Genomic DNA, 25,145 nt, shown 5'->3' with positions numbered 1-25,145 from the left:
AAATAAGAGTTTAATAAAAACAACATTTAAATGTAATAAACAAAAAAAAAAAAAAGACGAGAAATTTTTTAATGCAAGGCATTCCAAAGATGTGTAAGAATAGGCCTGTTTTCGGCGTTGTTTTAGAAAGCATTATTAACTCTTTCAACAGGGGTTATGCAAAATTTGCAAATTGCAAATTTTAGCCCATTCCACTAAGGAACAGAGGCAAACTTCTCACATATTAATGAGTGCAGTTCGATTCAAGTTTTAGAGCTCAATGGGGCTTCCTTTTTAAAGCCGAGTCCGAACGGCGTGCCGCAGTGCGACACCTCTTTGGAAGGAAGTTTTTACATGGCATAATATCTCACAAATGTTGCCAGCTTTAGGAGGGGAAACCAACTCTTTCAGAGTTTATTTGGATTTATTTCTAAGTTTCATTTTCGCAAAACGACTTGTGTGGTGTTCATCGTTATCACTGGAAGCTTAGCTGAAAGCTACCGGGGGTGTCCACAGGTCACTGATAGTGAAATTTCGTTTTAATGGGGAGTAGCTGCAAATGCAGCCGCGAGCAGTCAGCGATTACGAGAGGAGAGTCTCAGTGGGGAGTCAGGTGGCTCTTATTTAAATACTGAGTGCCAATGATACTCGAGATGACAAGGCGAGTTATTGGCGCCAATGGCTAACATCAGCGTCTGTTCCCAGATTAGGGTTGGCTGGAGGCGATTGTCGGATCTTGGAGCAAGCGGTTCGCGACTTCGACAGGGATACACGTGCGTTCCCTCAAAACCCATGCGGTTGGGGCGCCAGGCCTGTAACCCGACCCCGAAAATTAATGGAACTACTCTGAGAAATACAAAAATATTTAGTAAGAACAGACTCCCCTAACGTTGACGACCCACGCAAACGAAAAAAGGACCACGATTTGCGGTGGATGAGAAGCTATCCACAATTCGCATAAAAGCCAAATTCTTCAACATTAGCTTAATTTATGCCCATGACCCGACGGAAGACAAGGACGAGCAGACCAAGGGTATTTTTTACGAGCGCCCATGATATTAAAAACGTTCTGGGAGATTTCAATGCGAAGATAGAGAAGGAAAGCATCTTTGGTCCAATAGTCGGAAAATGTAGCCTCCACGAGATAACGTCCAATAATGGCTTGGGGCTAATAGATTTCACCGCGGCAAAATATATGGTGGTTATAAGCACCAGATTTCAACATAATAAATTGTGACGATAGCATTGTTAAACGCATCAAAGTACAACAGTTGCGTTGGCTAGGTCATGTTGACAGAATAGTTGAAAAAACTCCAGCAAGGAAGTCTTTTGAAAAAAGGGCAAAAGGGGAACACCAAAACTCCGATGAAGTGACCAAGTGGAGAGCGATACTTCGAAACTGGGTGTCAGAGATTGATGAAAAAACGCAGAAGATTGAGGCGCTTGGACATCTATTATACGTTTGGCTAGAGAATGAATTTTCTATAACGGCTAATAAAATATAGTAAAGCATGAATCCTCATAAAGTTAAGATTGAAAAAAACCCAGAATAAACCGTTTGCCTTTAGTTGGTTCAAAGTGCTACACTCATAGGAAACAGTTTGCAGAAAATAGCAAACACTGTCTGCTGAATATAAGTAGTTAATTTTGCTGCTATTGTGGCAGTAATTCTGCTATTACAGCAGTATTACTGCAATTTCAGAGTAGCAAGCTTATAGCTGAAAAGTCTGTTGTTTGCTGAAAATAACTGCTGTCTTATTATGAAGGGAATTTAAGAAGAAAAAATAGAGCACATATGTAAATGTGTGTCTCACTGGATGTTTTAATCACCACTGAATGTACACTTTCCACAGCGCTTTTTCTTTAAATTTAGATATAATAGGTCATGTACTAATTATTGGAGCAATAACAAAAAATCGAGCTAGCTCAGCCACATTTCGAAATGTATAGCAATGGCTGGATCAGGTAGTTTCTTTCCAAAAAGCAGTAAGAAATATTTGCTAATACAGCACCCCAAGGTTTGCTGAAACAGCAGTAATGTCTGCTTTCCCATTTTCAGTGGAACTGCTGTTTCAGCAAACATTTTTGCTGTTTTGAATAACAAATTTGGTTTAGTGTATATGCATATTCCAAAAGGAAAGCGATGGAAGATGAACAAGATTGCCATGAAAGGGTACCTAGTCAGTTACGACGGAGATGAGAGGTACAGCGTATATATATACCAAAAAAGTGTGAAGTTTGAAGAGATGTAAAATTTAATGAAAAAATTCAAAATTGTCAGAAAAATTTCATAAAAGACAACATTGAGTTGAAGGATGTATCAATAGAATTAAAGAATTTGAACTTAAAGGATATGTTAATAGATTTGGATTATATTTTATCAAATCAACTAAGCATTCCAACAACTCCTTAAAAAGAAACAGATTCAGAATATGGCAAAGATACAGATGAATATAATGAAAACAATTCAAACACACCATAAAAAAAAGGAATCAAGCTGAAAGTAATAATCCTGTTGTACCAGGATTATTTGAAAAATATCAATCATAATCAGAGGAATTCGAAGGGGTTTCAGAGAATACTGCATCCACAAAACATTTCAGAGAAACCAATTCAGAAAATGAAAAGCTGATATTCTTGATAAAATCCAAAGTATAAAGCCACTGTCAAACTCCATATAAAAAAACGTATAAGCTAAAAACATGAGAAATAAGTAAATGTCTTTTTAACGCTAATGGCCAGGATTCACTGAATAAGGTTAAGCCAAGCGATCAGCCGATATACTTTTTTTTTTTAATATTTGGCAGTACTTGGCATTGGGGATGTCAACTTGTTCTCTTTTTACATTAATTCTTTGTTTACGTTTTCTCCTATATGATGACATTTTCAATCGTCAGATTTGACATCCTTAATAATGTTTATGGGGCCTATCCACTTTGTGTTTTTGCATGTGACCTAACCTTCTATTAGTGAATCCTGGCTAATGGCTTAAAAGGAGCACTTAAAAATAATTAACCCTTGTGTTTTTTAATTGTAAGATTCAGTTATGTAAAAACTTTTTGCTATTTTGTTTTTTCGCAACAATTTCGAAAGCTGAATAAAATACTCTGCTTAAAATGCTGATGGTATAGATAAATTTAAAGCAAGACTAGTCATCAAAGGTTTTAGACTTATAAAAAATATAAAATTGATAAAAATGACAAAAGTCGACTTATAGACTTTTCGCTACGACTTTTAGTCAAAAATTTTCAATATTTTCTAAATAAATTCTACAAGTTTTTATAAATTTTTGCTATCAAAATATGACAATTTCATTGTATTAAGAACATTTTTAAATGCGAAATTTTAATATCAAACCACCCCAACAACTTAAGGCCAATATGGCTAATATTTTTTACAAAATTTCAAAAGTTTCCACATTTCCCCAATTTTTTCCTTTTTCGTATATGAGTTAAAGCTTGAAATGTTCTATATATCCTAGCCGACTTTCAACTAGTGTTTTGCTGAGTGTCTAAACTCAAGTATAATATCACATTTTATTGCAAATATGAGTAACGAACTTTTATTTTCCACCACTTCCTCTAAAAACCCTTAACAGAAACAGCATTATCAATAATCTAGAATTTTTCAAATTATGTTGTCGTCATCATTAAACATGAAAAAAACCGCTTACCCCAAATCGGAGTCTATCTATTGTAAACTCCATCTAGACTTCGCTGAATTCGGAACAAAAATCTCTATATGTGAAATGTAGCCTTATATAGGAGCAACTATAAAATATTGGTCGATTCGTCCATGGATTAAACTTTCGCTAAGCCGAGAAAAATGGCTTACAAAATTTTAGACAAATAAGACCAAAAAATTTGGGTTTCAGAGCAAAAATATCAAAAATTGGGGGTACGTTAATATGGGACTTATATCTAAAGTTGGACCGATATGGATCATATTCCATATATTTGCATTTCATAGGCTTAAAATGTTTAATCTGTAGGTCGATATGTATGGTATCTACATCAAAATATGGACTGAGATGAATATATTACTGTACTTTACTTTAATTGGCTATTGCAGAACATTTATTTATCTAGCTGAAAGTTGAATAGATGCCCAAGCGCATCGATCTTGTGCACTTTTTCTTCAATTTCTGACACCTAGTTTCGAGATGTCACTCTCCACTTGATCACTTGATCACTGCGATGCCTAGTATATTACAACAAATTTTTCAAAACTTAAGCAAAATGGGACATACGCGTTTTATGAGCTGAGGAGTTCAAACCTGGAATCCAGTCTATGCGGGGGCAATGAAATGATATGGTCTTATACAGCCCATCATTGAACATAATGAATAAACATTAAACTATTAAGATGAATCTTACACTTATAATGACGTAATCCCAAAATTTGGGTTTGATATGCACAAACTCTGGCACGAGTGATTTATGACAACAAGAGTAAACCAAAGACCAATGGCTCATAAAATAGTAAACAGTTTTTACCTATCAGCAACATTAGCAAAGCCAAACTTGTCTCTGTGCCGATTTTTTTCTTTGTAGATTTCTTTACGATTATTCGACTTTTTATTCATTGAAAGTCGACTTCGACTTTTTTACGCAAAAAGTCGACTAATCGCTAAGTCGAAAGTCGACTTTGGGATCCCTATCCTACACCATGAATCACATTTGTCAAGTTCTTTGCCCGGTATCCCTTTAAAGGCAAATAAAGGATAACGTATACGCATTGATATGCTATTGGAGCTATATCAGTACACTCAACTAAATTAGTTATTCGAAACAGCAAAAATGATTGATAAAACAGCAGTTTTTGTCTGTTGAAAATGGGAAAGCATACATTACTGCTGTTTCACCAAACATAGGGCTGCTCTATTAGCAAATGAGTAAAATGGTTGAGCAAAGAAATGAGTCTGAAGGTTGAGCACAGAAATCTGCTGAAAAAAAATTTATGCTATCTTTTATGTTGCCTGTAACTTGTTTTGGTTAATTTAGGCATTTTTTTAGAAAATTTGTTGGAAGAGATGATTTTTTTTTTTAAATTTGTGGAAAATTAATGTAAAGAAACTACCTGATTCACCTATTGGTAAACATTCCGAAATGGGGCTGAACTCGCTCGCATTTTTTGTTATTGCTCTACTAATGTGTACATGACTGGCATGACCTTTGGTTTCTAAATTTAAAGAAAAAAGGTTATGAAAAGTATACATTCAGTAGTGAATATAAAAATCCACAGAAACACACATTTACGTTTGTATTTTTTTTCTAGCATCCCCTTTATAACTAAGCAGCAATAATTTTCAGCAAACACCAGCTTTTTGATCAGTCAACCTGCTGCTCTGAAATTGCAGAACTACTGCTAAAAAAGCAGTAAAATTAACTACTAATATGCAGCAGACAGTGTTTGCTATTATCAGCAACCTTTTTATACCCACCACCGAAGGATGGGGGTATATTCATTTTGTCATTCCGTTTGCAACACATCGAAATATCCATTTCCGACCCTAAAAAGTAAACATATTTTTGATCAGCGTAAAAATCTAAGACGATCTAGACATGTTCGTCTGTCTGTTGAAATCACGCTACAGTCTTTAAAAATAGAGATATTGAGCTGAAACTTTTCACAGATTTTTTTTGTACATAAGCAGGTTAAGTTCGAAGATGGGCTATATCGGACTATATCTTGATATAGCCCCCAGATAGACCGATCGGCCGATTTGGGGTCTTAGGCCCATAAAAGCGAAATTTATATCCGATTTTGCTGAAATTTCAAACAGTGATTTATGTTAGGCCCCTCGACATCCTTCGTCAATTTGGCTCAGATCGGTCTAGATTTGGATATAGCTGCCATATAGACCGATCCTCCGATTTCGGGTCTTAGGCCCATAAAAGCACCATATATTATCCGATCTTGCTGAAATTTGGGATAGTGAGTTGCCTTAGGCCCTTCGACGTCCTCCGCTAAAGCTAAATTTATTTTCCGATATTGCTGAAATTTCAGACAGTGATTTATGTTAGGCCCCTCGACATCCTTCGACAATTTGGCTCAGATCGGTCTAGATTTGGATATAGCTGCCATATAGACCGATCCTCCGATTTAGGGTCTTAGGTCCATAAAAGACACATTTATTATCCGATTTTGCTGAAATTTGGGACATTGAGTTGTCTTAAGTCCTTCCACATACGTCTGCAATTTGGCTTTGATCGGTTCAGATTTGGATATAGCTGCCATATAGACCGATCTCTCGATTTAAGGTTTTGGGTCCATAAAAGGCGCATTTATTGTCCGATTTCGCCCAAATTTGGGACAGTGATTTGTGTTAGGCTCTTCGACATTTTTCTGCAACTTAGCCCAAATCGGTCTAGATTTGGATATAGCTGCCATGTAGACCAATATCTCGATTTAAAGTCTTGGCCCCATAAAAGGCGCATTTATAATCCGATTTCACTGAAATTTGGCGCAGTGACTTATGTTAGGCTTTTTGACATACGTGCCGTATATGGTTCACATCGGTTTATTTTTAGATATAGCTCGTAAAAAGACCAATACTTTGTTATATACAATTGAACAACGACTTGTACTTATTAGTATTTGGTCCAAATCGGAACATATTTCGATATAACTACTATGGGACATATGGTATGCAATTTTCACCGGATTTTGATGAATGGTTTGATGATAACACAGCTGTGATTTTTTCTTAAATCTTAAAAATATGTTCTATTTGATCCGATATTCCATACATAAGCAACAAAACACATTTGAAGAAGATAAGTTGTAAAACAAAATTTATTTTTTAAACCACTTTGACATTTCAATTAACGACATTTGCCCCTCAAGGTAGTTTCGTTGGAGGTAGAGTTTTTGTTGTTGTGCTAATGATGCTACCTCTTAATTGTACCATTTTCTATATTCAAATTTTACCAATATTTGTTGGTATTTAAATTCCTAACATATTAATAAGTACTGTCCGATTCATGTTTTAAGCGTAATTATAAACCCTACTTTTTTTAACCGAGTCCTAATGATATGTCGCAGTGTGACCCTCTTTGGGGAGAAGTTGAACATAGCTTCTATGCATGGTACAGTACCTTACAATGTCCATCACCATGGGTATATTTACAAAAATAGTGGGCTCGAAAATAGAATAGGACCATATTCGCAATGGGAATGAAAGGGTCATTGTACTTCAATTTCATCGATATCGGGAAAAATAAAGACGTTTATAATGAACAATTTATTACTCAAACAATTAATTTTAAAGAAATAATTCAATATATATAAGGAAATTTTTGTTGTCCGGCCGGATCGCTGATAGACGTAGAACATGCTATGGAATCGATAAGACTTCCCCTGTGCAAATTCCTTGGTAGAGCTGACACCTTCTACGATGGCCGCGCGATTGAGACGTCGTTTAGTGCTCTGGGTTCCGGATGGTAAATGCCTTGTGACGGAGTATATTGCAAAACAGGATGTCGCTTACCCTGGGGTTGAAGAACCATGACTTCGGATTGCTAATACATATAAGTGATACAATGTTTATGCAACGACAGCTTGCGTCCCGGTGGACGTAGGGAGAGACACACTTATGCAGGATATGCGATGCCCCTAGGCGCTTTGTAAGGACAGAGTACAGCGCTGGAGTTGTTCTAGGGCATCGAACTTTCTTCCTTAACATTGAAAAATGTATCAAGAAAAAAAATTTTTTTAAATATTCTTCATACATATGCCGACTTCATATTGGAAATAAAAATAAATGTGTTGACATTTCTTGTTTTTATCGATATTCGTCTGTAACTTTTACCGATATTTGAAATCTCTAACCTTTGATTACAGACTAACCTAATCGTTAATTCAACCGATTTTTGGTTTGTTGGTTCGATAAAGAGAGAATTTAGAGAATTGCACTACAGCACTATGGGTCAAATTAAAGCATTTACTGGCCAAAAGTCCTTACGCTCGAAATACAGGTGTAAGCGCTGGAATATATGTTGTTTGATGTTCCAAATGAAATATACTAAACGATAACATAACAAATTTTAGCCCTCATCCGGTCATTGTACTTTTTAGGACCCCAACAGAAAAAATAATTTAAAAATGAAACAAGTAAAATTTTTTTATTTTTATTTAATCTAGTTATTACTAAGTTAATTTTATAAATTCAAATTAATTAATGGTTGACTTAAAATATCATGTTCGTCAACGTCATCAGAATTATCATTTGATTCGTTTTATGTTGGAGAATCTTTGTACTCGCAGCATAACAACTCTAAAACTTATTTTGGAATGTTTTGACGCTTTCTGTTCTACATTCGCTTAAATAAACCTAATAAAGAAACCAGGGGATCGGATGTGTCCAAAGCTCTGTTAAATGCATCAAGAATATTATTTGTCCGACTATTTTTTCGAGCATGGTGTAGTCTATCTGCTCTATAATATTTATGTCGGGATCTGCAGCATTTTCATCCAGATATCCGACGAGCATTGCAGAACTTTCTAGTATCTATTTTGAATGAATAAGCACTTTGTGGACTGTTGCTGTCATCGGAAGTCAAGAATATTTTTCCATAATTATATCCGCGGTTTTAAAACAATATTTCTCGAATTAGTTTGAACTTAATGGAAACTGGCATGAAAGACATATTAAAAAAATTGCAAGGTGAAAAATCAAATTACTGTCGACTTCAGTGATTTCTGAAAACTCCCATCATTTGTATTTCCAAATCCTTCACTTTTTGGTTAATCTACATGCAGCTCAAGTTTTCTCAAAAATAAATTTTGGATATGCTTTATTCTGTTATTAACGGCCAACTTATCCTCAGTTTTATGTCACTTCTGTAGCCCTCGTGTAATACAAATTCGAAAAAACTTATCCAACAATGCAACGGAATTATTCCGTACTTTAAACTAGATTCCTTTGCTTTAAATTTGTTGGACTTATAATTTGATATAGTGATAAAGTCTTTTGGTCCAGCTCCACATAATAGGCAAAATTGACTTGATTTTGTACCAGTTAAAATGTTTAAAATCTTACCATCTACGACAGTTGGAATTAATGTAAAGGGTGTTGTTTTCATTGAGGTTTATTTCACAGCTTTAAAAATTTCAATTTCTTTTTTCAAATCTCGGTCCTCCTTTATAATCGGCAAAATCTAGTAGACTACGGCATTCGGTTATTCCACAAAATATCATAAGATGATGACGAAAGTCGAAGAGTTATAATGGAAGATGCCAAAATCGTACTTTCTACTTGTAATGAGTTTGTATGATTATATATATGTCCCGAACTGCTGTCGAAGCCATAACTTGAAATCAATTCCAAATGCATGACATTCATATATTTTGTACTCATGGAAATGTATATAACTTCTTTCTGCATTTTCACTATTCTAGATGCAGTATGTAAGAGCAGTGGCTCTATTGGAACATTTACCCTTTTCTCATTAGCTTTTTCGTCATTAGGTCTACTCTTCCATTTTGCGCTGGCAACTTAATTACAATGGGGGTAAATGTCACAGTTTCTGAACCTATTTTCTTGACGTATGTTGCAATATTGTTCTTTGGTAAAGTTATTCTCTAATATAAACGCCGTACTTTCTACTTGTAATGAGCTTGTATGATTATATATATGTCCCGAACTGCTGTCGAAGCCATAACTTGAAATCAATTCCAAATGCATGACATTCATATTTTCTGTATTCATTAAAAGGTATATAACTTCTTTCTGCATTTTCACTATTCTAGATGCAGTATGTAAGAGCAGTGGCTCTATTGGAACCTTTACCCTTTTCTCATTAGCTTCTACGTCATTAGGTCTACTCTTCAATTTTGCGCTGCCAACTTCATTACAATGGGGGTAAATGTCACAGTTTCTGAAACTATTTTCTTGACGTATGTTGCAATATTGTTCCTTGGTAAAGTTATTCTCCAATATGAACGCCTATGCTTCATCAGGCGGTAATTTTATTTAATTATTTATTTTAATTTTTTGTTGGTGCTGTTGGACTTTTTATTGTGTCACCTAACACACTTTCTAACACTGAATGTCCACCTTTACGTGCTGCTATAGCTGCTGCACATACCAACAATTCTGTGTTAGAGCTCACTGCTTCTGAAAGTTCAGCAGCTTCTCTTCTTCTTCCCCTCTCAGAAAGTAAAAAAAATATATAATTTTCTTATATTAGTCTGCGAAAATTAGTCCGATTTCTTAAGGTCGATATACATAACTATAAAATTTTTAGATAAAAAATCATTCTCTTGCCTTATATAACAAAAATCATTTTCGATAACTTTGTTCTGTTTACTATCGAAATACGATAACAATTTTTATACCCTCCACCATAGGATGGGGGGTATACTAATTTCGTCATTCTGTTTGTAACTACTCGAAATATTCGTCTGAGACCCCATAAAGTATATATATTCTTGATCGTCGTGACATTTTATGTCGTTCTAGCCATGTCCGTCCGTCTGTCCGTCCGTCCGTCCGTCTGTCTGTCGAAAGCACGCTAACTTCCGAAGGAGTAGAGCTAGCCGCTTGAAATTTTGCACAAATACTTCTTATTAGTGTAGGTCGGTTGGTATTGTAAATGGGCCATATCGGTCCATATTTTGATATAGCTGCCATATAAACCGATCTTGGGTCTTGACTTCTTGAACCTCTAGAAGGCCCAAATCTTATCCGATTTGAATGAAATTTCGCACGACGTATTTTGTTATGATATCCAATAATTGTGCCAAGTATGGTTCAAATCGGTTCATAATCTGTTATAGCTGTCATATAAACCGATCTGGGGTCTTGATTTCTTGAGCCTCTAGAGGGCGCAATTATCGTCCGATTTAACTGAAATTTTGCACGTAGTGCTTTGGCATTACTTTCAACAACTGTGCTAAGTATGATTTCAATCGGTTCATAATCAGGTATAGCTGTCATATAAACCGATCTTGGATCTTGACTTCTTGAGCCAATTGTGCCCGCAATTCTCATCCGATTTGGCTGAAATTTTGCATGAGGTGTTTTATTATGACTTCCAATAACAGTGCTAAGTATGGCGTAAATCGATATAGAACCTGATATAGCTGCCATATAAACCGATCTGGGATCTTGACTTCTTGAACCTCTAGAGGGCGCAATTCTCATCCAATTTGGCTGAAATTTTGTACAAGGCCTTCTCTCATGACCTTCAACATACGTGTCTAGTATGGTCTGAATCGATCAATAGCTTGATACAGCTCTTATATAAACCTATCTCTCGATTTTGCTTCTCGAATGAACTGAAATATTACACAATGACTTCTACAATGTCAATCAGCATTCATTTATGGTCCGAATCGGACTATAACTTGATATAGCTCCAATAGGATAACAGTTCTTATTCAATATTCTATGTTTGTCTAAAAAGAGATACCGCGCATACAACTCGACAAATGCGATCAATGGTGGAGGGTATATAAGATTCGGCCCGGCCGAACTTAGCACGTTATTACTTGTTTATAATTGTTATATGTCAAAAATTACTTTTGGCCAGCAAAACTGGCCGTTTGACCCATAGTGAACAGTGATTCAATTCTGTAACTGATAACAAAATCGTTTAGTTCAATTTGTCAACAAAAAATCGTTTGCACTAGTGATAGTTAACAGAAATCGTTTTTCTTTGGCAACTCTGCTATTTTTTCTTTGGCAACTCTGCTATTTTTTCTTTGGCTATAAAAAAAAAAACGAAAAACACAAAGAGGAATCGACAAAAATAATAAATACATAATTCTTCTCGTAGCCTTCTTTTATCTAAATAAAAACATCTAAATAAAATGTACACAATTATTTAGGGAAAGTGTTATCAATACTAATTTATTCGTATAAAACTGTTGCGGACATTTCTTTCATATTACGAAAAGGACGCTACCACGCTTATTAGTTGATTGTGCACACGTTTCTAAAATGTTTTAAGAGAACACAAGAGAAAAATACTCTAAAAAAAGTTTTTTTATTTTTCGTCGTTTAAGTAAACACCCAATAATTGTCCGTCGTTTAGTTCTAGATTTTCTATTCGTTAACGAAAACAGCTGATTTTAAAGATGTCGATTTTGGTATTCAGTTGCTACTGAATTCCAAATTCGTTAACTTTTCTGTAATCGCATTTTAACTAAAAGATCATAGTAAAAGCCAATGTGCAAGATTTCAACCAAATCGGATAGGGGCTCCAGAAGTATAATCGGAAGATCGGTTTATATCGAAACAAATAAGGTTATGGACCGATCCAAACCATACAGACCATATTTGGCACGTATTTTAAAGGTTATAGGAGAAGTCGGTGTATAAAATTTCAGCCAAATCTAGAGGCCCAAGAAGTCAAGATCCATGATCGGTTTATATGGCAGCTATACAAAAGCATTGACCGATATGGCCCATTTACATACCCAAACAACCCACACTAATAGAGAGTATTTGTGCAAAATTTCAAGCGCCTATCTTTGTTCCTTAGCGTGCTTTCGACAGACAGACGGACGATGTCTTACAAACGCAAAAACGAAATTAATACACTCCCATGCTATGGTGAAGGGTATAAAACGGCGTTGATTAGATATTATGGGTCGGTCAACCATCGCAAGCGCATCAACGAAAGTGGGTTTGACATTTAATGGAGATGAGACAAAGTGGATGATATGAATTCCCTTAGAACCCTCTAAACTCGAGCAGATAAAGAAAATGGAGAAAGGGAACTACAAATTTGAGTTAGTCAGCAACTTTATCTAACTAGGCACCGCAGTATCCGAAACAAATGACACCAATTTTGAAATAAAACGAAGGATGATATTGGAGAACAGATGCTACTTTGGATAAAGAAACGCAGATGGGGATCAAATCCACCTCTCGACAGACGAAAATTACACTTTACAAGTTACTGATACTAGCCGTGCTGTTGTATGGTTCCGTAGTATGGGTACTTGCGAAAACAGATGAGGGGGTGCTTGAAGTGTTTGAGACAAAAATCCTCCTTAATATATATGGACCAGTCTGCGTTAATGTAGCATATTTAAACGCATCAAAATACAGCGGTTGCGTTGTCTGGGTCATGTTATCAGAATGGATGTAGAAGCTCCAGGCTCCTGGCCAATTAAAGTAAAGTTACATTCAATAATGCTATGTTTATGGCGTAAATTGTATTTGTTGAAGCGAAAAGTTTCACAGTTACAATAAAAAAAACTTCGTACTTCGTAACGTACTCGAAAACATTCACAAATTTTTACTGAAAGTCGTTTGTTTGCTTTCGTCCGAAAAAAACATTTGGAGAGTTTTGTAAATAAAAGGTTGCAAATTTCTCCTAAGGGTTTTTTCCACAGCAGAAACTTCTTACTCTCCCACAAATTTTTACTGTAAAATTGTTAATGGATAAGTACGCGAACATTCTTAAAATGACGCAGCAGTCTGTAAACAAAAAACAGCTGATTGTATATTACCATATATTATCGAGACGATAAATCACAAACCGCCACTTATCTGCCGGTTGAGGTTTTTCGTTAGGATAAGCAATAAGCATTTATACAGAAAAACAAATTCATTTAACAAGAAGAATAACGATACGATATATTGTAACCTAATAATGAGAATCCCGGCCTAATTCCAAATGAGAGGAAGCGCCAAACAAACAAACTCTTATTATATATTGGGTTGCCCAAAAAGTAATTGCGGATTTTTCATATAGTCGGCGTTGACAAATTTTTTCACAGCTTGTGACTCTGTAATTGCATTCTTTCTTCTGTCAGTTATCAGCTTTTACTTTTAGTTTGCTTTAGAAAAAAAGTGTAAAAAAGTATATTTGATTAAAGTTCATTCTAAGTTTTATTAAAAATGCATTTACTTTCTTTTAAAAAATCCTCAATTACTTTTTGGGCAACCCAATAGATTCTATTGCAGGATATTATCTGGCTTTAGACCATTGTTTAATGCATTCTATTCAAAGAATAGTATAGCAAAAAAAATTAAAAGTCAGCAAAGAGTGTGTTTTTGCTAGAAGCATTTGACTGGTTTCCTGTATTGCGATTTCATTTTCGACCAAGAAAAATCATCAGCAGGAGATGTCAAATGGATCATAGAGCTTTACAACCATTCCAATTGGAGTAAATTGTAAGTTACATATACAGATATCTTTACGTTTTTATACCCTCCACCATAGGGTGGGGGTATACTAATTTCGTCATTCTGTTTGTAACTCCTCGAAATATTTATCTAAGACCCCATAAAGTATATTTATTCTTGATCATCATGACATTTTAAGTCGATCTAGCCATGTCCGTCCGTCCGTCTGTCTGTCGAAAGCACGCCAACTTTCGAAGAAGTAAAGCTGCCCGCTTGAAATTTTGCACAAATACTTCTTTCTAGTGTAGGTCGGTTGGGATTGTAAATGGGCTATGTCGGTCCCTGTTTTGATATAGTTGCCATATAAACCGATCGTGGATCTTGACTTCTTGAGCCATTAGAGCGCACAATTCTTTTCCGATTAGCTGAAATTTTGCATACGGTGTTTTATTATGACTTCCAACAACTGTTCTGAGTATGGTCTAAATCGGAGTATAACCTGATATAGCTGTCATATAAACCGATCTGGGGTCTTGACTTCTTGATCGTCTAGAGGGCGCAATTCCTATCCGATTTGGCTGAAATTTTGCACGACGAGTTTTGTTATGACCTCCAACAGCTGTGCTTACTATGGTTCATAACCTGATATAGCCGCCATATAAACCGATCTTGACGCTTGACTTCTTGAGCCACTAGAGGGCGCAATTCTTATCCGGGCTGAAATTTCGCATGACATGTTTTGTTATGACTTATAATAACTGTGCCAAAAATGGTTCAAATCGATTCATAACCTGATATAGCTGCTATATAAACCGATCTGGGATCTTGACTTCTTGAGCCTCCACAGGGCGTAATTATTATTCGATTTGGCTGAAATTTTGTAAACGACTTTTCCCATGACCTTCAACATACATGTCAAGTAAGGTCCGAATCGGTCTATAGCTTTATACAACTCCCATATAAACCGATCGAATTGGCTAAAAATTGTTACTCGAATTGGATGAAAATTTTCACAATGACTTCTAAATATTATGGTTTTCAATATTCAATTAAATTATGGTCCGATTCGGACCATAACTTGATATAGCTTCAATATTATAGCAATTCTTTTCTTTTGTCCTTTGTTTGCATATCGGGAAAAGAACTCGACAAATGCAATTTATGGTGGAGGGTATATAAGATTCGGCCCGGCCGAACTTAGCACGCTTTTACTTGTTTGTATTTATTATTCAATTATTGCGCCATTATCCAGCTATGACCTTTCCCTAGACAATTTTTAAATGTTGCTCTTTCATATTTTATTTTTTTTTAGTTGGGACGAGACCCATTTTGGTAAAATGGCCAGCTGGTATATTAATCGGACATTTTTTTTTGACGTTCACCCACCGCTGGGAAAGGTAAGTTAATTACTGTTTAAAAATGTTTCGTTGTACATATGACATTTTGGTTTAATCTGGCTCGAGCTCATTATAAAAAAGCAATTGCAATTGTTATGCAATTTTAGCAAAAACTTAATTTTGCTAAACAAGTTTGGGCCGTTGAGTGGAGCTGACGTTTTGTATTTTGGCTCCGCAAGAATATTCTGTAACTCGTAATAGGTAGTTATTTTCGGCGACCGGAGGCATGTAGTATTCGTACTAAACACCGGCTGTCTCGCAGACCTCAACAAGTCTGAAGCAGTTGTATTCAACGGATTCAACAAGTTGAGACTGAAAGTGTATAGAAGCGGTGGGGTTGGGGATTTAGAAGACGACTCAGCAGTTTTTGCTGAACACTTGTCTAAGGAATTATCTATCACATCTATTAACTCAGGTGGATTGCAAGAAACTGAAAATCCCTCTGCCTCGTTCGAAACAGGAGGGGAAGACGTCGAAACGAGACCCCACAAGCCCTGTTGCTTGTTAAAGCCGCTTCTGCAGGGAAAAAGAGCCTCATTGTCGAAAGGGGATGCTAATGCACATCACCATATATGGGGAAGTTTGGATAAAAACGGGCTGCTTATGGGATAAATTATAAGTTGAAATCCAGCGAATTGTAATAGAGAGAATAAACCGACCTTTATTACCAAAAAGGAGCAGGATATACTAGATATCACGACTCGGAAGTGTTAGATAAACAAAGCTTCTCTAATCATCATTATATTAGTTTCAGCCTTGGCAAAAATACTGAAGAAGTGGTCCCTTGCCTAAACAGAAGAAAGGCGGATTGGGATAAATTTCAGCATGCAAATTCTAGACCAGAAAGGGAAGTGGAAACTGCGAAGGACATAGAAATATTGGTCAAGCGGACCACGAAGGCCTTGAATGATTCGGTTGTGTCAGCTTGTCTTATTGCCAAGCCAAGAGGCAAACAGCGACTGCCATGGTGGACCCCAGAACTAGTTCGTCTATGGAAGGTTGCAGAAAATTCTTCAACAGGGTGAAAGCCACAAGGAAATCACACGATTGGGACGTCTACTCGGCTGAGCTAAGAAAATATAAGGAGAGCTGAGAAAGTCTCGAAACAAATCCTGGGTGGATACATTCAGAATTCAAAGAATGTATGGACCATGTCTAATGAGGAAGCACTAGAACTACTTTTTGATACCAATTTCCCGGTAAACTCTCCAACAGACAACGTGCCCCCAGAATATCCATTCGTCGAAATTTCTTTGGGCGATAAATAATTTCAAGTTGCAAAGTTTGATAGTGTATCACTGGTTGAATTACAAGCTGTGTCTGATAGACTAGCTGATTGGCTTCGGCAAATACACTCTGCTTGTATCAGCATATATACCTGTGGGATGCAGTGACACAAAAGTCAATTTCATTCCAAAATCAGGAAAACCCGGTGAAAGATTTTCGTGCTTTTAGGCTACCATCCTTTATGCTTAAGAATCTAGAAAGGTTGAGAGAAACTTATCTTAGGGTAAGGATCTCTGGAGATCGCATTTCTCGGCAACAGCATGCATAAAGTAAGGGGAAGACCATAGAAACAGCCCTCCACGGCTTGGTCGCCTACGTTGAGGGTTCTCCCTATCCAGGAATATATAATGAAAGCATATTTTATATTGAAGGTGCTTTCAACAATGTAAAACCGACGTCAATCATGAAGAAGATTGAGTTTAGAGACATCAACACTACGGTAAGGAAGTTTATTAAAAACTTAGAAGATGGATTACTGCTTGGGATGAAGAAAACTTTGTTAAATATCTAAAAATATGGGTCAGCAGAATAACACCTCAATGTGTACTGTCTCCTCTACTTTGGAATGTAGCCATTAAAAGTATATTATTGTCTCTTGGGGAAAAAGGTGTAAAAATTATCGCGTATGCCGATGACATGGCTATTGCGATTATGGGAAAGTTTCCTATCATTCTACATGCGACAACCAAGTGGGCTTCCGAAAGTAGTTATGATACAGATCCGTCTAAGGCAGAAATATTTCACTTCAGCAGGAGATACAAGTAACCTACAGGAGATACCAGTTAAAAGTTACCTTGGGCGAGAGAATATTCCATTTACTGAAAGCGTGAAATACCTGGATGTTTTGCTGGACAGGAAATTGAACTTCATATCCAACATTTTGGAACGGACAAGAAAGACAACTCTTGGTCCATACACCTGCAAGAGAGCCATTGGAAAAAGTAGGGGGTTTAAACCTGGTGTCACGAGTCTGGTGGACGCTGCTTCAAAAGTCCACCAGCACTTCAATACTCAGCCGGATTCAAAGGATGGATTGTTTGTCCATCACAGCCGCACTGAGACGACACCATCTGATGCACTGAATTTAATGCTACACCACCACCAATGCTGCGACCATTACTGTGAAGCTAAGGGACCCTTCTCTTTGGCCATGTGGCGCATACGGACACTGTGTTATCCTTGATACAATGAACGATGTTCCAGGCAGAGTGGATTACACATAGCTTGAGCCGCTTTTTTATTAAAAGTACTCTACCACAATTCCGGATAGAACCCATTAAAACTACAATATCCCTGGTAATAGAACTTACAAAGACTGGTAATAGAACTTACAAAAGATCGTCGTGTAGTTTGGTACCGATGGTACCGATGGTACCAAACTAGACGACCTAGTGGGCTTTGGTGTGTACTCCGAAGAACTAAGACTGGTCGTATCAAGAAGGTTTCCCAACCACTGTAGTAAGCGGTGGTTGTATTCTTGCAATTAAAGAAATGGCGGAATGGCTAAGATACAATGTCACAACGACGATTGGCATAAACATCTTCTCAGGCAGCCAGGCAGTCATTAAATCTCTGGGGAACATATTTCTGAATAAAAAAACCGCCCTCGACCCATAGATACCTCAGGGAATTGTAGACCAGACTAGCTTGTGAGACTTGGAACTACTTTATACATTGATGGGGAATTGGAATTGGTGAGTATGCTAAGTTTTCAGGACTAAGCCCGAAGGGCAACGAATGACAGATGGTCACAAACTAAGTGTCACAATGTTAACTTGAAGAGGTCTACCGCTTTGCTGTGGCTGGCTAGAACAGACGTCTCAGTCAATGTGTCTGGGTAACTTTACGGTAGGAACTAGAAGGCATCTTTCTTCTTCTGTTCGTGTGGTATCACAACGGACGAAAACGTTTCAGTGAGTCACATGGCAGACTGCTTACAACTAGCCTAATTTAACACCTAACTTAACGATGTTCGTGTGCAGGGGTAGTAATCAAGCTACAGCATTTAACAATTAATATATAGTGCTGAAATTTGGCATAGAGCCGTATTTGTCCAGTACGGGGAAAATTGGACTATATTTAGATATAGCTCCCATACAGACCTATCTACCGATTGAGATTCTTAAGCCCATAAAAGGCGCAGTAATTATCGCATTTCGCTGAAATTTAAGACATGAGTTGTGCTTCGATGTCCTTGCCGAGTATTGTTTCGATCGGACTATATTTACCTATAGTTGCCATATAGACCGATCAGCCGATTTTGGATCTTAAGCCCATAACAGTTGCATATATTACCCCAGTACGGTGAAATTTGGCACAGCGAGTCATATTACATCCCTTGACATCCTTGCAAACTACTTAAAGACTGTTCTTCCGATTTGAGGTCTTAATCCCATATTGCATTTATTTGGCAATTTCAGTGAAATTTTTGGTTCCTGAAAAATACATTCGCCTATATTTATGTGACTATGGTTATAGTAGAGTTATGTTAAAATAAAGGTGGTGGATATTTAAAGTTCGCAAAGTCCCAAATCAATGTGTTTTACTTGTTTATTCTTTATTTTAACATTAAATTAAATGTTGAAAAAATAACAAGATAATAACTTTGAATACCACCACTATGGATCTATAAGGGGCTTCCAAAAAGAGGTGTTATTTCGGTAACTGCTGCTTTTGAATCGAAAGAGAGTCAGTGAAAATGGGTCTGGCAGTAAATGCAGATAAGACGAAATTGATGGTTTCAACTCCCAAAATGCCTTGTACAACCGAGCAGATAAAGAAAATGGAGAAAGTAGGGAGAAAGTCAGTAACTTTATCTACCTCGGCACCACCGTAGCCGAAACGAATAACACCAGTTTTGAGATAAAGCGAAGAATAATACTGGCAAACAGATGCTACTTTTGACTTAGTAAGCAGTTTAGAAACAGTGCTTGGAGTATTTGAGAGAAAAATTTTAGTAAAATATTTGGACCAGTTTGCGTTAATGGAGAATATAGGCGACGTATGAACCACGAGCTGTATGACGAAGAAAGCATAGTTACACGCTTCAAAATACAACGGCTGCGTTGGCTAGGTCATGTTGCCAGAATGGATAAAGAAGCTCCAGAATAGAAGTCTTTTGAAGGCAAACACGGTGGTACATGCAAACCGGGAAGACCAAAAGCCCAATGGAAAGATCAAGTGGTGGGAGACACCTCGAAACTTGGTGTCAGAGATTTTAGAATGAGCGCAGAAGATCGAGGCGCTTGGAACGCTATTCTTCGTTCGGCTAGTGGAACAAATGTTCTGTAATAGCCAATTAAAGTAAAGCAAGTAAGTGTTATTTCGGTATTCGGAGAAAAAATATATTTTTTTTGAGGTAAATGATGGAATATTTATTTCATGATAAAGGCATATATATAAATATGATCCGATCCAGACAATATTAGGCTTGGACTTCGGAGGTTTTAGTGCAATAATTTCTTCCAAATGTCATCTGTTATCGAGCGAGTTTTTGTTCTAAGATTAATTCCATTCGGTAAATCAGAATCAGAATCAGAAGAATCAATAATTGATGACCTCAAATCTCAAGGTTTTAATGTTCTTGATGCCCAAAATAAACTTAAATTCAAAACTAAACAACCTCTTAATATGTTCGTTTTATCTTTTGATTCCAAAGAAGACATCCAAAAAATATTCAAAATAAGAAGTATTTGCCACTCCATTGTTCAAATCGAGGAAATAAAACAACAAAGAGTGCTTCCTCAATGTAAACAATGCCAAAGTTTTGGTCACACCAAAAATTACTGTAATAAACCTCCACGGTGTGTCAAATGTGCGGGTAAACATAATTCGTACGAATGCGATAAAGAAATAGACCGTCCAAAATGCTGTAATTGTGGTGAACAACATCCCGCATCATACCGAGGATGTCAAGTCGCCAAAGAGTTGCAGAAGCTAAGAAACAAGAAATTACAATCAACCAGTAAGCGTACTATACCATACACCAATATTCCACGAAATAGCAATGAAAACCCGCAATCATATGCGAGTGTCACCGGAAATATCGTTTCAGAAGCTCCAAACAATATACTGTCACAAATACTCAGTAGGCTTAGTACTCAAGAAAACTTTTTTAAAACTATTGAAATCAGACTAGCTAATCTCGAGAAAACATCAAACGTATCTAAACATGTATAACCCGCTTAAGATTATGTTATGGAACGCCAATGGCCTCCACAAACACCAAAGGGAGCTTGAAGTCGTGCTCAACAACGAGAAAATAGATGTTTGTCTAATATCAGAAACCCATTTCACTACTCAATCATATATAAGATTCAAAAATTACGAGGTGTATCATACCACTCACCCAACGAATACTGCTAGAGGAGGTAGCGCAGTTATAGTTAGGAAGTCGATAAAGCATATAGAAGATGAGGAAATAAAAACGGATGAATTTCAGGCTACCACAATAAAAATATTCACTAAAAATGAAAATTTACTCATAACAGCTCTCTACAGTCCACCGAAACATCAAATTAAATACGAACAATATAAACAGCTGATAGAAAAACACAACGACAGGCACATTATTGGAGGCGACTTTAACGCCAAACATACTCACTGGGGATCCCGATTAACAACTACAAAAGGCAGAGAACTACTCAAAGCGTCGAATGATACTGGTTGCTCAATAATCTCATCAGGTACACCAACCTATTGGCCAACTGATACAAACAAAATTCCCGACTTAATAGACTTTTTTCTGGTCAAAAAAATATCGACGTCCCGAATAAAAATAGAAAATGGTTTTGATCTAAGCTCAGACCACTCTCCAATCTTCCTTACACTTTTTGAAAAAATACTAACAAAAGAGCCTCCACCCTTTTTGATAAATAAATTTACCGACTGGCAATATTTCAATTTAATCTTGTGGAATGCAGATTTGAAAGTCGAAGCACCAATCTCTGTAGACGATTTGGAAAATGAAGTTGAAATACTAACTGCAACTATTCAGAAAGCCGCATGGCAAAGTACTCCTGATTATCGAAGTACTGCTTCTGAACAAACCTACCCGGTATATATTAGAGAAAAAATTCAACTGAAACGCAAAATACGTAAGAAATGGCAGCAAACTAGACATCCGTCATACAAGACACTCTTAAATAAAATCACTAAGGAACTCAGTGCAGAAACCAAACTTTTCAGAGATATGGAACTTAGGCAACATCTGTTGTCGTTAACAACTGATAAAAGTACCGACTATTCACTTTGGAAAGCAACAAAAGGAGTTAAGAGGCCTGTACCAAGAAATTATCCAATAAGAAAAGATGACTCATCATGGGCCAAAACGAATATGGAAAAGGCGCAAATATTTTCAGAACACATGGAGAACGTTTTCTCCAATAACAATGAAGTTCCAACTAATGGTAATGAAGGTATAGGAAATTTCGAACAAAGCATCGAGAATGTTACAGTTGGTGAGGTATATGCAGAAATAGGCCGTATGCAGCTAAAGAAATGTCCAGGTTTCGACTTAATAAATACTGAAATACTAAGAAATCTTACATATAATTGCATCATTAAAATAACCCAATTATTTAATTCCTGCTTCAAGTTAAGAAGAATGCCAACTTTTTGGAAAATTGCAGAAATCCGTATGATACCTAAACCAGGTAAACCTACAACAGAGGTAACCTCATATAGACCAATATCTCTACTACCAATGTTATCCAAACTGCTAGAAAAACTGTTTTTGAGTCGTTTAAACCCCATTATTGCAGAAAAAAATCTCATACCAGACCATCAATTTGGTTTTAGAAATTCCCATTCAACTATTGACCAGATACACCGCATAACTAATACTATTGAACAAAGCTTTGAGGATAAAAAAATATGTTCTGCTGTATTCTTAGATGTGTCGCAGGCTTTTGACAAAGTATGCCATGTCGGGCTTATAAGGAAATTAAGCAGGATGTTGCCTGAAATATATGTTGAATTTCTAAAATCATTCTTATCGGATAGATTCTTCAGAATTAAACAGGATGACTCCTACTCAGACATGAAGAAAATTGGTACAGGTGTGCCTCAAGGAAGTATCCTAGGTCCCGTCCTATATCTTTTATACACTAGCGATTTGCCAGAACCACCAAACTCAGTCATTGCAACTTTTGCGGATGATACTGCTATACTTGCTGTGGCAGATACAGAGGAGCAAGCAATCACTAAATTGCAACAAGCTCTTAATGAAATAAATCGTTGGGCCTCTGTTTGGCAAATAAAGTTGAACCATTCGAAGTCGGTTCATGTAAACTTTACAAATAAAGCTACCAGGAACATCCCCGTGCATATAAATGGAGTCAGTATCCCTTATTCGGACAATGCGAAATATCTTGGTATGACCCTGGATTCGAAATTACGCTGGAAAGCGCATGTCAAGAAGAAAATCGAAGAACTTAATATTAAATGGTCAAAACTCAAATATCTTATGGGCAGGAAATCTGAACTTTCCATTCAAAACAAATTACTTTTATATAATCAACAATTAAAACCAATATGGCTATATGGCGTCCAACTATGGGGTTGCACGCATAAGAAATATATCTACATGATTCAAAATTTTCAAAATAAAGTACTAAGGAGCATAGTTAACGCCCCTTGGTATGTTCGCAACAGTGATCTCCATAGAGACCTCCGCATGAACACAGTGTCAGAGGAAATATCAATTGCAGCAACGAAACATGATGCCAGATTACGCCTTCATGTAAATCCAGAAGCCATTAATCTCAATGATCCAAGTACCAGACGTAGACTGAATAGAACTAAACCCTATGATCTCTTAATATCATGAGCTTTAAACTTATTTATTTTCTTTTTGTTTCCAATGTAAAATAAATTTTCAGATAGATTATATAAAATTTACATATTTTCAATTATAATTATGTTAAATTTGAAAAAAATTGCTTGTTAGCTTCTTATTGAAAGCTAGTTGCAATTAAAATAAAAAAAAAAAAAAAAAAAAAAAAAAAAAAAAAAAAAAATTCGGTAAATAAAAATAGATATAGATCATGGCTTACGAAAGTAATTTGTTAAAAAATTATCTATTACGGAGAAGAAAAAATCGATCAGTCTAGCATTTTTTGTCATCTCAAAGGTAAACCAAGCAAATGGCGTAGTTTTAGAAAAGTTATTCCATACAACAAAATAAATAAAAACACATTTTAATTTATATGCCATTATTTTTATACCCTCCACCATAAGATGGGGGGTATACTAATTTCGTCATTCTGTTTGTAACTACTTGAAATATTCGTCTGAGACCCCATAAAGTATATATATTCTTGATCGTCGTGACATTTTATGTCGATCTAGCCATGTCCGTCCGTCTGTCCGTCCGTCCGTCTGTCTGTCGAAAGCACGCTAACTTCCGAAGGAGTAAATCTAGCCGCTTGAAATTTTGCTCAAATACTTCTTATTAGTGTAGGTCGGTTGGTATTGTAAATGGGCCATATCGGTCCATGTTTTGATATAGCTGTCATATAAACCGATCTTGGGTCTTGACTTCTTCAGCCTCTAGAGGGCGCAATTCTTATCCGATTTGGCACTACGTGTTTTGTTATGATATCCAACAACTGTGCCAAGTATGGTTCAAATCGGTCCATGTTTTGATATAGCTGTCATATAAACCGATCTTGGGTCTTGACTTCTTCAGCCTCTAGAGGTCGCAATTATTATCCGATTTGCCTGAAATTTTGTACGACGGATTCTCTCATGACCATCAACATACGTGTTTATTATGGTCTGAATCGGTCTATAGCCCGATACAGCTCCCATATAAATCGATCTCTCTATTTTACTTCTTGAGCCCCCAAAGGGCGCAATTCTTATTCGAATTGGCTGACATTTTGCACAGGTCTCCAACATATAATTTAATTGTGGTCCAAACCGGATCATATCTTGATATCGCTCTAATAGCAGAGGAAATCTTTTCTTATAACCTATTTCCCAAAGAAGAGATGCCCGGAAAAGAACTCGACAAATGCGAGTTCTTTTCCGGCCTAAGCGATTACTGGCTTAGGCGTATGTCCATAGTGGCATGGGGCGGATTAATATCTGCACCCTCTTTTCAACCTAACCTAAGGATGGCGTTTCGAATTTCCCCCAACCGTTAGTCGGGATTTATTTTTAGAAAACGAGGACATTTGCGAATAGTATGTGAGTCTTTAGGACATAAGTGGCAATTTTGACAAATAAAGCAGTCACCTGCCACTGCACGGCCTGATGTCTCAAAATAGAAACAAAAACAAAATGAAAAATCACAAAATAAATTTTTTTCTATATAAAGATAAAACTTGAAAGACATTTTTTTCTAAAGACAACAAAATTTTCAATGAATTATTGTCTAAAGGCAAAATGTT

At 36.5% G+C, this 25,145-nt stretch overlaps 1 protein-coding gene and 1 long non-coding RNA gene across 8 annotated transcripts in view; one reads left to right on the top strand and one right to left on the bottom strand.

Annotated features, from left to right (window-relative positions):
• Positions 1 to 25,145, top strand: part of LOC106088362 (protein O-mannosyl-transferase 2) — a 135,006-nt gene that overhangs the window by 22,356 nt on the left and 87,505 nt on the right. For 6 of the 7 annotated variants that reach the window (XM_059364112.1, XM_059364108.1, XM_059364109.1 and 3 more), the window contains one exon: positions 15,378 to 15,462. In XM_059364112.1, coding sequence (XP_059220095.1) covers positions 15,378 to 15,462 — 85 coding nt within the window. Of the gene's footprint in view, positions 1 to 13,967; positions 14,114 to 15,377; positions 15,463 to 25,145 lie in introns of those variants that run through there. The other variant, XM_059364114.1, reaches the window with a different exon arrangement.
• On the bottom strand, positions 7,182 to 7,995 carry LOC106093316 (uncharacterized). The gene is made up of 2 exons (XR_001222330.2): positions 7,831 to 7,995; positions 7,182 to 7,658 (listed from the first exon to the last, which is right to left on the bottom strand). It is a non-coding gene; the product is annotated as an uncharacterized LOC106093316 (long non-coding RNA).

This window comes from Stomoxys calcitrans, chromosome 2 (genome assembly GCF_963082655.1).
Source record: "Stomoxys calcitrans chromosome 2, idStoCalc2.1, whole genome shotgun sequence".
In the NCBI taxonomy this organism is placed as follows: Eukaryota; Metazoa; Arthropoda; class Insecta; order Diptera; family Muscidae; genus Stomoxys; species Stomoxys calcitrans.
Note: the sequence above shows the minus strand (reverse complement) of the source record. Positions and strands in the feature narration are given on the sequence as shown.